We start from the raw sequence: 15,523 nt of genomic DNA, 5'->3' as shown, positions 1-15,523 counted from the left end.
GGAAGTTATTGAAGAGGTGATGGGCATGGGATGTATCCTGGATGTAGGTGGGGTTAGACTGAACTATGGGGGATAAAATGGAGTCCAGGTAGGCAGACACAAGTTCAGTGGGACAGGAGCAGGCTGAAACTATGGGTCTGCCGGAACAGTCAGGCTTCTGGATCTTGGGGAGGAGGTAAAACCAAGCTGTGCGGGGTGTGGGAATTATGAGTTTTTTGCCTGCCTCTTTGTGGGTTATGTGGAACAGTCTATGCTCCAAATCTATACTGGCACCACTCCCCAACTTTTCCTCCGCTACATCGACGACTACATTGGTGCTGCTTCCTGTACTCATGCTGAGCTCGTCAATTTCATCAATTTTGCTTCTAACTTTCACCCAGCCCTTAAATTCACTTGATCCATCTCGGACACTTCTCTCCCCTTTCTTGATCTCTTGGTCTCCATCTCTGGAGACAGACTATCCACTGACATCTTCTACAAACCCACTGACTCCCATAACTATCTTGACTATACCTCTTCCCACCCTGTCCAATGCAAAAATGCCATTCCCTATTCCCAGTTCCTCCTCCGCCGCATCTGCTCCCAGGATGAGGCTTTCCATTCCAGGACTTCTCAAATGTCCTCTCTCTTTCAGGATCGTGGTTTCCCTTCTGGCGTCATCAAAGATGCCCTCACCCGTATCTCCTCCACTTCCCGCACTTCAGCCCTTAACCCATCCTCCTGTCACCACAACAGGGACCGGGTTCCCCTTGTCCTCACCTACCACCCCACCAGCCTCCGGATCCAACATATTATCCTCTGCAACTTCCGCCACCTTCAACAGGACCCCACCACCAAGCACATCTTTCCCTTCCTACCCCTCTCAGCTTTTCACAGGGATCGTTCCCTCCGCGACTACCTGGTCCACACGTCCCTCCCCACAGAACTCTCACCTGGCACTTATCCCTGTAAGCGCAAATGCTACACCTGTCCCCACACCTCCCCCCTTACCACCATTCCGGGACCCAGACAGTCCTTCCAGGTGAGGCAACACTTCACCTGCGAGTCTGCTGGAGTCGTCTGTTGCATCCGGTGCTCCTGGTGTGGCCTCCTCTACATCGGTGAGACCCGACGTAGATTGGGGGACCGCTTCGTCGAGCACCTACGCTCCGTCCGTCACAATAGACAGGACCTTCCGGTTGCCACCCACTTCAACTCTGCCTCTCATTTCCATCTAGATATGTCCATACACGGCCTCCTCTACTGCCATGATGAGGCCAAACTCAGGTTGGAGGAGCAACACCTCATCTACCGTCTGGGTAGCCTCTACCCTGGTGGTATGAACATTGAATTCTCCAATTTCCGGTAATTCCCTCCCCCTACCCCTTCCCCTATCCCAGGTACCTCTCTGCCTCTCTCCCCTTTCAACTTTCTGCTTCTTTATCTCTACAGTTTTTTCATGCTTATCCCCTCCCCCTCCCTCCTTTATCTTTCCTCTGATTGGTTTTCCACCTGGCGCCTCTAGGCCCTACCTCCTCCCCTATCTCTATTACTGGGCTTCGGCCCTCTCTTCCCCCCCCCCCCCCCCCCATTCCTGATGAAGTGTCTCGGCCCGAAACCTTGGCTACTCTTTTCTCACAGATGCTGCCTGGCCTGCTGAGTTCTTCCAGCATTGTGTACGTATTCTTTGATCCACAGCATCTGCAGTTGTATTTCTGTGTTTTTTTTAATATAATGTAGGAATACTTTTCTGCAATTATTGCAGCACTGTCCACCGCAGCGAAAATCTCACACAAGCGCTCTCAGCAGCACTCGCGGCAAAAACACTCGGCGCAAGTGCTCCCGGCAGAAACACTCTTTCCAGTAACCTTTAAGCTATGAAGCTACCAAGTAACACATAAAAATACACAGCCTATATAAAGTAGAAATAATGTATGTACAGTGTAGTTTCACTTACTAGAATTGGGAAGACAGCCATGTGTTCCCAATTGGGAAGACAGATGGTGTGTTAGGCTGAGGGTCAGGGTGGTGGGAGGTAGAGGAGACTGGGGTGTCATCTCATCGTCGTCTGTTTCCATCAGGGCAGGCAGGTCACTAACATCTTCTATGTCTACCTACCTCGATGTCGAAGGTCGAGGTTTGTCATCTGCTGTGGCTGATGTGGAAGTCTTGAAAAACGACAGTATGCTTGACTGCTTAGCCTCGCACATTTTTCTATCGTACAGTTCTTTGTAAGCACTCAAACCATCCTGCAAATATGCCCTAAACCTACATACCCTTTCAAAATTAAAGTCATACTTTTCTGCAATCATTGCAGTGTTGTCAATCGCAGCAAAAATCTCACGCTTCACATTCAGTTCCTGGACGACTTCACTTTCGGGCTGTTCGCTACTGCGTCCGGTTTCAATTGTTATCCTTTCCTTTTCATCAGGTCTTCATCTCTCAGTTCTTGGTCATGGGATGCCAAAACCTCTTCAACATCATCTTCGTCAACTTCCACAAACCCTTAGCCAAACTCACTATATCCTTACTTCGTGCACCACCATGGAAACGCTTAATTATGTCTAGTTTTACGCTAAGTGTAACACCCTTACGCGCTCTTTTAGGCTTTTCCGATACCTTAGAACTCATCCTGCTAATGGATGTACAAAATAAATCGACATAAATCACAGATGCTCACAGGCACGCGTTTAAGCAAAGCCGGCTAGAATGCAGTTCCAGGGGAGAAACTTGGTTGCTCGGGGCGCGCACTGCCTTTTTTCGTAACAGTGAAAACACCTTCTGTTAGCGAAAACAGGTAACTAGTGCAGGTCTTTCGTAACAGCGAGGAGTCGTAGACAGAACGTTTGAAAACCGGGGAAAACCTGTATATTTACATGTCGTGGTACGTGGATCAGGGTTCAACGGGCAACAAAAGAAACAACTTTCAACCACTACAAAGAATAAAGAATTATATAAAAATAAAATTAGAGACTAAATGTGCATAAATACCAATATCTTTACAATGTAAACAACTTTATATAAAGTGATTTAAAGTGTTTACAGTCCAGAGCCATGATGAGGGTGGGGTTGAGTGGGCTATCTAGAATGATTGATCAGATTAATTGCCTGGGGGAAGAAATGTTTAAGATGGCATGAGGTTTTGTTTTAATAGTCTTATAGCACTTTCTGGAAAGGAGCTTTTGGAAAAGCAATTTTCAGGGTGGGTAAGGTCCACAATGATTTTTCCTGCCTGCTTCTTGGTCGTGGATACAAGTCCTGCAGTGATGATGGACTGCAGCCAATGACCTTTTCTACTGACCTGACAGCTCACCGTAACTTTCCTGCATTGTGAGAGGATGCATATTGCAAGAGGAACTCAGCGTGTCAGGCAGCATCTGTGAGGGGAGAACTATAGTCCTTTCCTCCCCGCTGATACTGCCCATTCTGCTGAGTTCCCACAGCAGGTACACTGTAGCTCCACATTCCAGCATCTGCAGTCCCCTGTGAGTCCATAATGGAGGAGACTGCTATTCAAATCTTTGCCACTTTTATAGTTATTCCTGTCGCAAATTTCCAGAAAGCAAAATAAAGCAATGGAGATGGAGTTTATTGTTCCCTGTTATAATGAGTAACTTACCGTGCTGGGTGTAGATGGGTTTGCTGAAGCAGAGTTCGACATGTCCCAGCATTTGTCATTTTCCCTTGGAAAACGAGAAAAAGGTAACTGAAAATATTCCAAATAATTCACTGCTATGTCAACCAGACAATTCATTTACTGGACATTTAATGGACATCATTTGTTGTAAAAACACAGAGAGTGGTGGGTGCCTGGGGTGTCAATGATGGAGGCAAATCTGACAGAGTCATTCAGGAGGCTGGTAAGACTCCCCAGTGTTTATGGTTCAAAAGGGTGTTCAGTGAAGACTCAGCTGACTCTTTGCTTGACTCTCTGACATCTATGAAGACTCTCTTAAGGGAATTCTAAGCAATGAAAACATGGCCCTTAACCTTACCAACACAACTTGGAGTTATTCAAGGATGCATGCTTAGCCCACTGCTCTACTCTCTCTTCATCCACGACTATGTGGCTAGGCACTGCTCAAATGCCAGCTATAAATTTGCCAACAGCACCACCATTGTTGGCAGAATTTCAGATGGTGACAGATCAGCTGGTTGAGTGGTGTCACAACAACAATCTTGCACTCAGTGTCAGTAAGACCAAGGACTTCAGGAAGGGGAAGCTGAGGAAACACACGGTAGTCCTCACTGGGGGATCAGCAGTAGAAAGGGGGAGCAGTTTCAAGTTCCTGGGTGTCAACATCTCTGAAGATCTATCCTGGGATCAACACATTGATGCAGTTACAAAGAAGGAACAATAGAGGCTATATTTCATTAGGACTTTGAGAATTGGTTTGTCAGTACAGAATGCTCACAGGTGAGCATTCTAACTGGTTGCATCACTGCTTAGTACTAAGGGGCCAATGCACAGGATCGAAAAAAGTTGCAGAAAGTTGTAAACTCACTAGCTCGAGGGACTCTATCCTCCCCAGCATCAAAGACATCACGGTAATGTATCAAATAGGCAGCATCCATCATTAAAGACCCCCATCGCTCCTTGCTACCATCAAGGAGATGGTGCAAGAGCCTGAAGACACACACTCAATGTTTCAAGAACAACATCATCCCCTGCACCATCAGATTTCTGAATGGACAATGAACCCACATATACTACCTCACTATTTTTTTTCTGAACTTTTGATTTTGCTCTCTTATTGTACTATTTATTGAACTTAATTATACATATATATCTTATTGTAAATCTTTGGTTTTTAATATTATCTATATTATCTATTGCAATGTACTGAGATGCAAGACCACAAATTTCATGACATAATAGTAAACCTGAATCTTATTCAGATATTAAAACTATGAGCAAAGTTTTAAATTGTTCAGAATAGCGCTATGACCAAAGTACAATTGCCTATGAATACTTTCACATACTTACTGTTCCGAACTTCTGTTTTGCTCACTTCCTGATGCCAATGATAGAACATCGGACTTCTGAATTTGTCACGTTTATGATAGAGACAAAGAAAGTAAAAAAAATTAGTGTTTGTGTATACAAAAATGAAACACAATCTCCTAAATCCAATTTGCACTGATACAATTGTATTTCTATACTATATTGACTGTCCTGTTGTACATACTGTTTATTACAAATTACTATAAGTTGCACATTCAGACAGAGACAAAACGTAAAGATTGTTACTCATGTATGTGAAGGATGTGTGTAATAAAGTCAATTCAATTCAATAATTTTTAAGTCATAAACACGGTACCCAAGGATTCATTGCACCACAATTCCAGATCCTGACAAAACTCTGACAAAACCAGCATTCAGTGTTTCTCAAAGTTTAAAAAGTTGATTTTATTTAGAGAGATACAGCACTGTAACAGGCCCATCTGGCCAAATTATACCCATGTGACCAATTAACCTACTAACCGATATGTCTTTGGAGTGTGGGAGGAAACCCGCATGCTCACAGGAAGAAAGTACAAATTCCTGTCAGATAGTGGTGGGAAGTTCAAAGTAAATTTATTATCAAAGTATGTACATGTCACTGTAAGATTCACTACCTTAAAATACATTTCCTTGCAGGTACTTACACAAAAATAAAGAAATACAATAGAACTTAGGAAAAACTATACATAGCAATGACTGACAGACAACGTGCAAACAAAGACAAGTGGTGCAAATACTAAATAATATAGAGGTCATGACTTGGAGAGCTCTTGAAAATGAGGCACAAGTGACTGCAACATTGAGAGGTATGGTAAGAGAACAAGAGGTAACCTTACAGAAGTTTTCAAACTTGTGAGAAGCTTGGATAAGGTCGATGGTAACAGAATTTTCACTAGGGTAGGGGAGGCCAAAACCAGGGAGTCATAGACTTAGGGTGAGAGGGGAAAGATTTAAAAAGGACCTGTGGGGCAATTTTTTCACAGAGAGGGTGGTGAGTGTATGGAACGAGCTGCCAGAGGAAGTGCTTGAGACAGCTACAACAGTATCAGTTCATAAGTACTTGGACAGGAACATGGAGGGATGGACCAAATGCAGTGAATTAGGACTGGGTGGTACCATGGTCAGCATGGACTCGTTAGGCCGTAGGGCCAGTATCCATGTTGTATTACTCTATGACTCAAAATTTGTAAGGATGCGTCATCTAAACTTTTACCCAGTGGCCACTTTATCAGGTATATATGTACTGCTGCTCTTTAACGTGAATATCTTATCAGCCAGCCAGTCATGTGGCAGCAACTCAAAGCATTAATGCGTGCAGGCACAGTCAAGAGGTTCAGCTGCTGTTCAGCCTAAGCACTGGAACGGTTTCAGCATCTCAGAAACCGCTGATCTCCTGGGATTTTCACGCACAACAGACTCTAGTGTCTTATGGGTAAAAACTCCTTGTTAATGAGAGGGGACAAGGGAGAATGGCCCGACTGGTTCAAGCTGACAGGAAGGGGACAGTAACATAAATAACCAGGTGTTACATCAGTGGTGTGCAGAAGACCACAAACATACTCGCAGTGGCCACTTTATTAAGTAGCCATGAGTGTATGTTGAATTCTTTCCCCAGTGCAGTTCCCAGTCCAATTTCCCATCCTTGCCTAACAGATGCTACCATGATCTAACTCAGGATATATCACTTCATGCATGACTTGCTTATTAAAGAAAGGTACCAATGATCCAATTTCCAGGCAATCAAGTGAAATGATTTCACCCTCTCCTTTCCCCACCCCGATGTTTTCTGTAGTCTATGATCTTTGCCTATCACCTCACCAGACAGAGAGAATGGGCTTCCTAAACACAAGAGATTCTGTAGATGCCGTTAACCCAGAGCAACCCACACAGAGTGCTGGAGGAATTCAGTAGGTCAGGCAGCATCTATGGGGAGGAATAAACAGTTGATGTTTCAGGCTGAGACCCTTCGTCAGGACTGGAAAGGAACGGGGAAGGGCAGCACAGTAGCGTAGTGGTTAGCACAAAGCTTTAAGGTACCAGCAACCCGAGTTCAATTCATGCCGCTGCCTGTAAGGAGTTTGTATGCTCTCCCCATGACTACGTGGGTTTCCTCCCACAGTCCAAAGTCATTGCAGGTGGTAGGTTAACTGGTCATTGTAAATGGTCCTGAGATTAGGTAAGGATTAATTCAGGGGGTTGCAGGGTGATATGGCTCACAGGGCCTACTCCACACTGCATCTCAATAAAATAAGAAAGTAGGGGAGGGAAGGAGTACCAGCTGTTTGTTTGTGATATGTCGATATACTTGATACGTTAAGACGTTTCATTGAGAAATGGGTTTCCTCCATTTGCCCTGTGAAAATCGTTCATCATTTTGAAAACCACAATTGAGTTATATTTTTTAATTTCACACTACAGGTCATGTCCAGGCTATGGCAGGGTTTTGTCCTGGTGAACCGTTCATAACTGGAACAGCTCACAACTCAGGAATGTGGCCGCGAATCGAGATGCCTGCAGCAGCTAGCAGATCCAACCTGCCGGTTTCCCTCAGATATACAGGCTGTACATGAATCAGGATGAATGATGGCATTGCAAACATTATCTTCACTGGCACAGACCTCTAATGAATAAAACTTCATTAAAAAAAAATCTATTCTGTAGCTTGCTTTAGGAGACGTGTTTGATTCATAAGCTTCAGGTAATAAAATTCAATCCACATGTATTATATTCCTCTGCACCCTCTCTGTCTCAAAAACCTCTAGAAATATTCCATAAGATATAGGAGCAAAATTAGGCCATTTGGCCCATCAAGTCTGCTCTGCCATTTCATCATGGCTGCTCCAATTTTCCTCTCAGCCCCAATCACCTGCCTTTTTCCCGTTTCCATTCATGCCCTGACCAATCGAGAATTATCAACCTCTGCCTTAAATATATATATATAAAAATATATAAAGACTAGGCCTCTACAGCTAGCTGTGTTAAAGAATTCCACAGATTCACCATTCTCCAGCCACAGAAATTCCTCATCTCCATTCTAAAAGGACACCCTTCTATTCTGAGGCCGTGTCCTCTGGTCTTAGACTCTCCCACCATAAGAAACATTCTCTCCACATCCACTCTATCAAGGCCTTTCACCATTCAATGAGTTTCAATGAGGTCACCCCTTATTCTCCTGAATTTCAGTCAATACAGGCCACGAGCTTCAAACAATTTTCCACAAAAAATGTAATGCACTGTAACAGTTCATGTTAAAAAGCTTTGCAGAGGTGAGCAAATTAGTTAAAAGCACATAAAGAAGGAGCCTTTCTCAAGATGGTGGAACCCAAAATAGTTTGAGAGACAGAAAAATATCATCATTAAATAGCAGGGAGGAAAGTAAAATAACAGGGGCCGTACTTTCAGTTTTTCCAAAGCCAGAAGCGCTGCTTTCCGCTTGGCATCTTGTTTATTATTCCCAGTGGCACTTGGAAATCTTTTTCCATTTATTACGCATTGTACAGTAAACCTGGAATGGGAACAGCACTTTTCATTAGCACGCAAAGAAGAATTGCACACATTGTTTTGTAGTTTTTTCCTAGGTTTGTAGGGATGGTTCTGGGATCAGTGGGGAATTAGGGGTCAGGTTAGGGTTTTGGGGCAGCAATATGCAGTAACTGGAGGACAGGCCAAAATCTGAAATATTTATTTATCAACTGCAGATGAGGTCTGAATATTTTGAGATATGACACGGTAACAGGCTCTTCTGGCCCAAATAAGTTGCGCCACTCAATTACACCCACACGACACATTAACCCCTATGTCTTTGAAATGTGGGAGGACACCATGGCACCCGGCAGAAACTCCTGCAGTCACGGAGAAAACAAACAAACTCCTTAAAGAACTCCTCATTGCTAGAACAGTTTAAATTAAAACCTTTTTCTGAGTAGGTTATGATGACTTGGAATGGATGGGGCAACAAAAGTGCCAGGAGAGACGTTTAAAAGGAAACGGGGATAATTCTGAAATAAAAGAATGTGCAGGGCAGTAGGGAGATCACAGGCGAAGAGAACTCAAGAGCTGACATGACCTCAATGGGCCAAAGGGCCTGTCTGAGCTGAATCATTCCCCGACTTTTCAGTCCCACTGCCTGCCAGCTCTGTGCTTGCTTCAAAACGGTGAATGCATGCAGGTTTTCTTCCCTCCCCTCAGCTGGGTGAAAGTAGATCTAGAGGTCAAAAGTTTTAGGGTGCAAGTTGGATTACTCAAGGAGAAACTTCTTCATGAAAGGGTATGGCGAGTGTGGATTGAGCCATGAGCAGAAGTGGTAGGTGCAAGTTCAATTGTCAAAGTCAAAATCAATTTATCATCAAAGTATTATCAAAACTGATTGATAAAACCCATCCCAGAGTGACAAACCCGACTTCTGGCTCAGCAAAGAGCAACCTTCTCGGCAACTTATCCTTATGGGGCAGCACAGTGCCAGCGATCAGTGTTCAGTTCCTGCTGCTGTCTGTAAGGAGCTCGTACTCTCTCTCTGCGACACGTGAGTTTCCTCCGGATGCTCTGGCTTTCTCCCACATTCCAAAGACGTATGGACTAGGGTTTCGAATACCTCCCTTCCCTTCCTCGATCTCTCTGTCTCCATCTCTAGAGTCAAAATGTCAACTGACATCTTTTATAAATCTATCGATCCCCACAGTTATCTTCATGATACCTCTTCCCACCCTGTGTCCTGTAAAAATGCGACTCCCTTTTCTCAGTTCCTTCATCCCCACTACGTCTGATCCTAGGATGCAGCTTTCCTTTTCAGGATATCAGAGATGTCCTTCTTCAAAGAACAGAGTTTCCCTTTTTCCACCATCGATGCTGCCCTCAGCCACATCTCCTATTTCCTGAGCATTTGCGTTCACCCTATCTTCCCGCCATCTTAACAGGGATAAAGCTCCTCTTGTCCTTACCTACCACCCCATGATCCTCTGTATCCAACACATGATTCTCCACATATTCCACCATCTCCAAAGGGATCCTACCATCAAATGCAGCTTTACTTCCCCACACCCCCCATCACTTTCCACAGGGATTGCTCTCTCACTGATTCCCTTGTCCATTCATCCCTCTCCACAAATCTCCCTTCCAGAACTTTACCCTGCAGGCAGCCAAAATGCTACACCTGCCCCTTCACCTCCTCCCTTACCTCCAGTCAGGGCCCCAAACAGTCCTTCCAGGTGAGGCAACAGTTCACCTGCCATGCTATTGGGGTCATTTTTTGTGTCTGGTGTTCCCACTGCAGCCTCCTCTACATTGATGAGGCTTGTCATACATAGGGGAACCGTTTCGTCAGACACCTCCATTCCATCCACCAAAAGCAGAACTCTCCAGCAGCCAAACATTTTCATTCTGATTCCCATTCCCGTTCCAACTTATTGGTCCATGGCCTCTTCTTGTGCCACAATGAGGCCACCCTCAGGGTAGAGAGGCAACACCTTGTACTCTGCCTGTGTAGCCTCTAAATTGGCGACATGAATATTGATTTCTTCTTCCAGTAAAAAAAATTCTCTCTCCTCCTCTCTTCTTCTATTCCCCACTTTGGATTCTTACCCCTTCTTGCTTGCCTATCAGCTCTGCCTGATGCCCCTCCTTCTCCCTTTCTCCTATGGTCCACTCTTTTCTTCTATCATATTCCTTCCTCTCCAGCCCTTTACTTTGCCTACCTACCTGGCTTCACCTACCATCTTCTAGTATCCTCCATCCCCTTCCCCCATCTTTTCATTCCAGTGTCTTCGGCCTTTCTTTTCCAGTCCCGAAGAAAGGTTCTGGCCTGAAATGTCAACTGTTTATTCATTTCCACAGATGCTGAGTTCCTGCAGCATTGTGTGTGTGTTGCTTGGGGCTAGTGAACTGTGGGCATGCTATGTTGGAGCTGGAAGTGCGGCAACACTTGTGGGCAGCTCCCAGCACAACCTCAGACTGTGTCACATTTCAAATAAAGCCTATCTCTAATCCCCTACAGTACACACACTCATGAAATTCCTTCACAACCTCAAATATCTCAATCACACCACCCTTAAGCTTCGATAAAAGGCCAGCCTGCTCACTCCTCCGCCTCTCTCCCTGGTTCCCAGTGCCCCTCGCTGTACATTCTCTTACTCTGGGACGTGAGAAGGTCCTCGCTGGTCCACTTGCACAAAGTCGTGGGACAGTCCATTCTTCTGGCAAAACTCATTCAGCTCTCCAACTGCATTTGTTAACCCTCTGATTGACTGCAAACAATCACGGAACACATCACTTAAAACAGGGGAGACTAACAATCAAGGAACACATCACTTATAACAGGGGAGACTGTTCGATTACAGACATATTTGAAGTTGGTAATTTCTGAACTGTCTTTTATTGGCATTAAAGCTGCTTCATGGGGGTTTCCTTGCAGAGGGGAGGGGTGTAGGGAATTACAAATAGAGGGAGGGTGTGAGGTTTACAGGGAGAAGGAAGGTGTGGGGACTGGAGGGGGTTCAGAGAAAGGGAAGTGTAGGGGATGCTAGAGAGAGAGAGGGAGGGTGTAGGGTATTACAGAGAGAGGGAAGGGGTAGGGTATTACTGAGAGAGGGAGTGGTGTAAGGGAGGGTATAGGGACTGGAGGGGATTACAAAGGGAGGGAGGGGTGTGGGGGAGGGTGGTTACAGAGCGTGAGGGGTGTAGGGAGTGGAGAGGGTTACCGAAAGAGGGAGGCATATTGGGGCTAGATAGGGTTATGAGGGGTGTAGGGCCAGAAGGGGTGTGGGGGGGAACACTGAACAATGAATCAAACAAAATGGAACATCATGAAGACATCACAGTAGTACAGCAACCCTACTACAGTGCCAGTGACATGAGTTCAATTCCACCATTGTCTGTAAGGAGTTTGTAGATTCTCCCCATGACTGTGCGAGTTTCCTCTGGCTTTCTCCCACATTCCAAAGGCGTACTCGTTAGGGTTAGTGAGCTGTGGGCATGATATCACCATGCTTCTGGTGCCACTTGTGGGCTGCCCCAGCACATCCTCAGACTGTGCTGATCACTGACACAAATGATGCATTTCGATATATTCCGATATACGTATGACAAATAAAGTAATCTAACATAAGTTAATCTAAAAGGTCTTCTGTACCATTCCGGAAGTGAAGCTTATGGAGTTTTCAGCAGCAACCACACCAGAGGGCAGATTCCTCATCTCTTCCTGCTGTGCCGCCTCATCTTCTGTTAGCCTGACAAGGAAGAACATTCTTCTCAGTTCAGTCGTGGGGCCCACGCCACCCAATGTGCTTTACAATTCAGCAAGTGCTGTGTGAGTTACACAGAGATGCTGCAGATGCTGCCAATCTTGAGAAACTCACAAAATGCTGGAAGAACTCAGAATCTATGGAGGGGAATGAACAGTCGACATTTCAGACCAAGACCCTTCATTGGGAATGTTTATTTCCCTCCATCGATGCTGCCTGACTTGCTGAGTTCCTCCAGCATTTTGTGTTGTAGGAGTTACTATTGTGGTGGTGGATGTCGGTTTGATTTCAACATTTAATGGAAATTTGGGCCAGTACATGGATGGGAGGGGTATAGTGGACTATGTTCCATGGGCACATGAATACAATTTAGGCAGAATAATGGTTCAGCACCAACTGGATGGGCCCAAGGGCCTGCTTCTATGCTGTAGTGTTCTATGACTCTACTGTTGTATCAGAAATAAAGCTGCCACTTTGGGCACATCAAGGTCCCACAGGCAGCACCAGCTCCTGGCCTGAAGATGTGGTTAAACGCCAACCACAGTGATGAGTCTGATGCCAGGCTGGATAAAGACAGTAAAGTTACTTCCCTGAAAGACACTGATGGGTTTCAAAGTTAATAATGCATATTATCAAAGTATGTACTCTATGTCTCACCATATATACCCTGAGATTACAAGAATCTAGAAAGTTTCGTGCTTACTGTTTCCTGACCAACTTTATTTGCTGTGAATCAGATTTTCCAGTGGTCATGAACCCCTGGCTCTGGGTCCATCAGACCACAAGATAACTGCTGCAGAACACGGCCCTTTGACATACTGACTCTGCTCTGCCGTTCACAGCTGATCTTAGTAAATTCTGGAGGAACTCAGTAGGACCTGTAGGTATGGAGGGCTATGGTCCAGGTGCAGGTGATTGGAACTAGGCAGATTAATAGTTCAGTATAGGCTAGATGGGCTAAAGGGCCTGTTTCTGTACTGCACTGTTCTCTTACTCAATGACCTAATGAGGGGTTTCAGTCCAAAATGTTGCCTGTTTATTTCCCTGCATCGATGCTGCCTGATCTGTTGAGTTTTTGGTGTGTGTTACTAAGAGATAAATAAAAGGTCTGATAATTGGTTATCCCATTGTTCAAAAGTCCCAAATCTGGTTCACTGTCCCATTCCCAAGCTTCTACCAAAGACACCAGCACCCCTTAACCCCGTTTTCCACTATCCCTGGATCCCCGTCCCTGCACTCATGGACACACCCCCCCCCCCCCTTTCCCTACTGAGGAAGAAACAGTCAATCTTATGGGCCAAGAACCTTCATCAGGACATGCTGTTCCTCCAGCGTTTTACACTTTACTCTGGATTTTCAGCATCTGCAGAACCTCTTGTGTTTATTGACCTCAGACACTCACTACTAGTCCAGTCACTCATCTGGAAGGGAATGGGGATGAGAGGAGAATGGGATGAAGGGAGATAGTGGGTGGTGGACAGGGAACAAGGACGAATGGTAAAAGAGGGAAGGAGAGGGGAAACAACAGTGACATGGGGAAGTAAGTGAGAAAGGAAAGTCCCGGTGAGGGTCTCTCATTTCCCTCTTCTCAGATTGTTGTTGTTTGTCCTTCGGAGTTGAAGACAACCACGACTTCTGTCAGGTGGAGGGTTTGTGACTGTGGGTCCGGAGGTGACTGGTGAGGCCAATCCAGGCCCTGAAAGCTCGCCCACATGTGGGACACATGAGGGTAGGTGCTGCAGTGGAAGTGGAGGTAGCTCGAGCCTTGCGCGTGGCGCGTTTCCTCTGAGCCTCTGCGGTGCGTCTGATTTCTGCTGCATACGCTCCTTTAGTGGTCCTGCTCCACCAGGTTGGGCGGTCCAGAGCAAGCGATTCCCAGCTACTGGGATTGATGTTGAGGTCTTTGGGGGACACTTTGAGGCAGTCTTTGAAACGTTTCTTCTGCTCTCCAGCTGAGCGCTTGCCCTGGCTCAGCTCTCCATACAGCAGCTGTTTTGGTAGTTGACTGTCAGACATCCTGACGACATGGCCAGCCCATCTGGCTTGGGCTTTCTGTAGGAGGGTGTAGACGCTGTGGGTGCTAGCCCGCTCCAGGACCTCCGTGTCTGGGACTTTGACCTGCCATCGTACGTGGAGAAGTCTGCGGAGACAGCTCAAATGGAAATGGTTGAGCTGTTTAGCTGAACCAACTGTTCAGAGCGCACCAGAACAATCCCACATCACAAGCAAAGATAGATGCCTTCACCAGTGCAAGACGGTAAGTGCAGAAGAAACTCCGTGAGATGCAAGATGTCTGGTTCAGCAATAAGGCCGATGAGATCGTTCTGGTGCGCTCTGAACAGTTGGTTCAGCTAAACAGCTCAACCATTTCCATTTGAGCTACGCTTTGAAGGCTACGTATGGACCTCAGTCCTCTGGCTCGTCCCCCCTCCTCAGTGCAGATGGGACTCGGCTGCTGACAGAAAAAAAGCAGATTTTGGAGAGATGGGCTGAACACTTCAACCAGGTCCTCAACCGCCCTGCCGAAATCAATGATGAGGCCATTGCTCGCCTACCTCAGGTGGAGATCAACCTGGACCTTGACAACCTCCCCACAGAAGAAGTTAGAAAAGCCATCAGGTAACTTTCTTGTAGCAAAGCACCAGGATCAGATGCAATCTCTGCTGATGTCTACAAAGCAGGAGGCCCATTCATGATGCAGAAGCTGACTGAACTCTTCCAGTCTATGTGGAACAAAGGAAAGGTCCCGCAACAGTTGAAAGATGCCAGCACAGTCCACATCTACAAGAGGAAAGGCAACCACCAGTCTTGTCACAATCACAGAGGTATCTCCCTCCTGTCCATAGCTGGGAAGATCTTGGCTCGCGTCTTGCTTAATCGCCTTCTCCAACACCTTGAGCAAGGTCTCCTCCCAGAAAGCCAGTGTGGCTTCCGTGCAGAGCGTGGAACTGTCAACATGATATTTGCTGCACGCCAACTCCAGGAAAAATGTCAAGAGCAGCAAAGCGACCTCTTTATGACCTTCGTCGATCTGACGAAAGCATTTGATACAGTCAGCAGAGATGGCTCTTCCTAGATGCTGCCTGACCGGCTGAGTGTTTCCGGGGCTTTCTGTTTCAGAAAGAGAGAGAGGGGGGAGGGGGGGAGAGAGGGGGGGAGAGAGGGGGGAGAGAGGGGGGGAGAGAGGGGGGAGAGAGGGGGGAGAGAGGGGGGAGAGAGGGGGGAGAGAGGGGGGAGAGAGGGGGGAGAGAGGGGGGAGAGAGGGGGGGAGAGAGGGGGAGAGAGGGGGGAGATAGGGGGAGAG

At 46.2% G+C, this 15,523-nt stretch overlaps 1 protein-coding gene across 4 annotated transcripts in view; it reads right to left on the bottom strand.

Moving 5' to 3' along the window:
• The window catches only part of LOC140733372 (interferon-induced, double-stranded RNA-activated protein kinase-like), a 78,515-nt gene that overhangs the window by 43,273 nt on the left and 19,719 nt on the right, over positions 1 to 15,523 (bottom strand). For all 4 annotated transcript variants that reach the window (XM_073056618.1, XM_073056621.1, XM_073056620.1 and 1 more), the window contains exons 7-11: positions 12,108 to 12,204; positions 11,111 to 11,223; positions 8,381 to 8,489; positions 4,967 to 5,022; positions 3,599 to 3,662 (exon numbers count right to left, since the gene is read on the bottom strand). In XM_073056618.1, coding sequence (XP_072912719.1) covers positions 3,599 to 3,662; positions 4,967 to 5,022; positions 8,381 to 8,489; positions 11,111 to 11,223; positions 12,108 to 12,204 — 439 coding nt within the window. The remainder of the gene's footprint in view (positions 1 to 3,598; positions 3,663 to 4,966; positions 5,023 to 8,380; positions 8,490 to 11,110; positions 11,224 to 12,107; positions 12,205 to 15,523) is intronic.

This window comes from Hemitrygon akajei, chromosome 9, assembly GCF_048418815.1.
Source record: "Hemitrygon akajei chromosome 9, sHemAka1.3, whole genome shotgun sequence".
In the NCBI taxonomy this organism is placed as follows: Eukaryota; Metazoa; Chordata; class Chondrichthyes; order Myliobatiformes; family Dasyatidae; genus Hemitrygon; species Hemitrygon akajei.
Note: the sequence above shows the minus strand (reverse complement) of the source record. Positions and strands in the feature narration are given on the sequence as shown.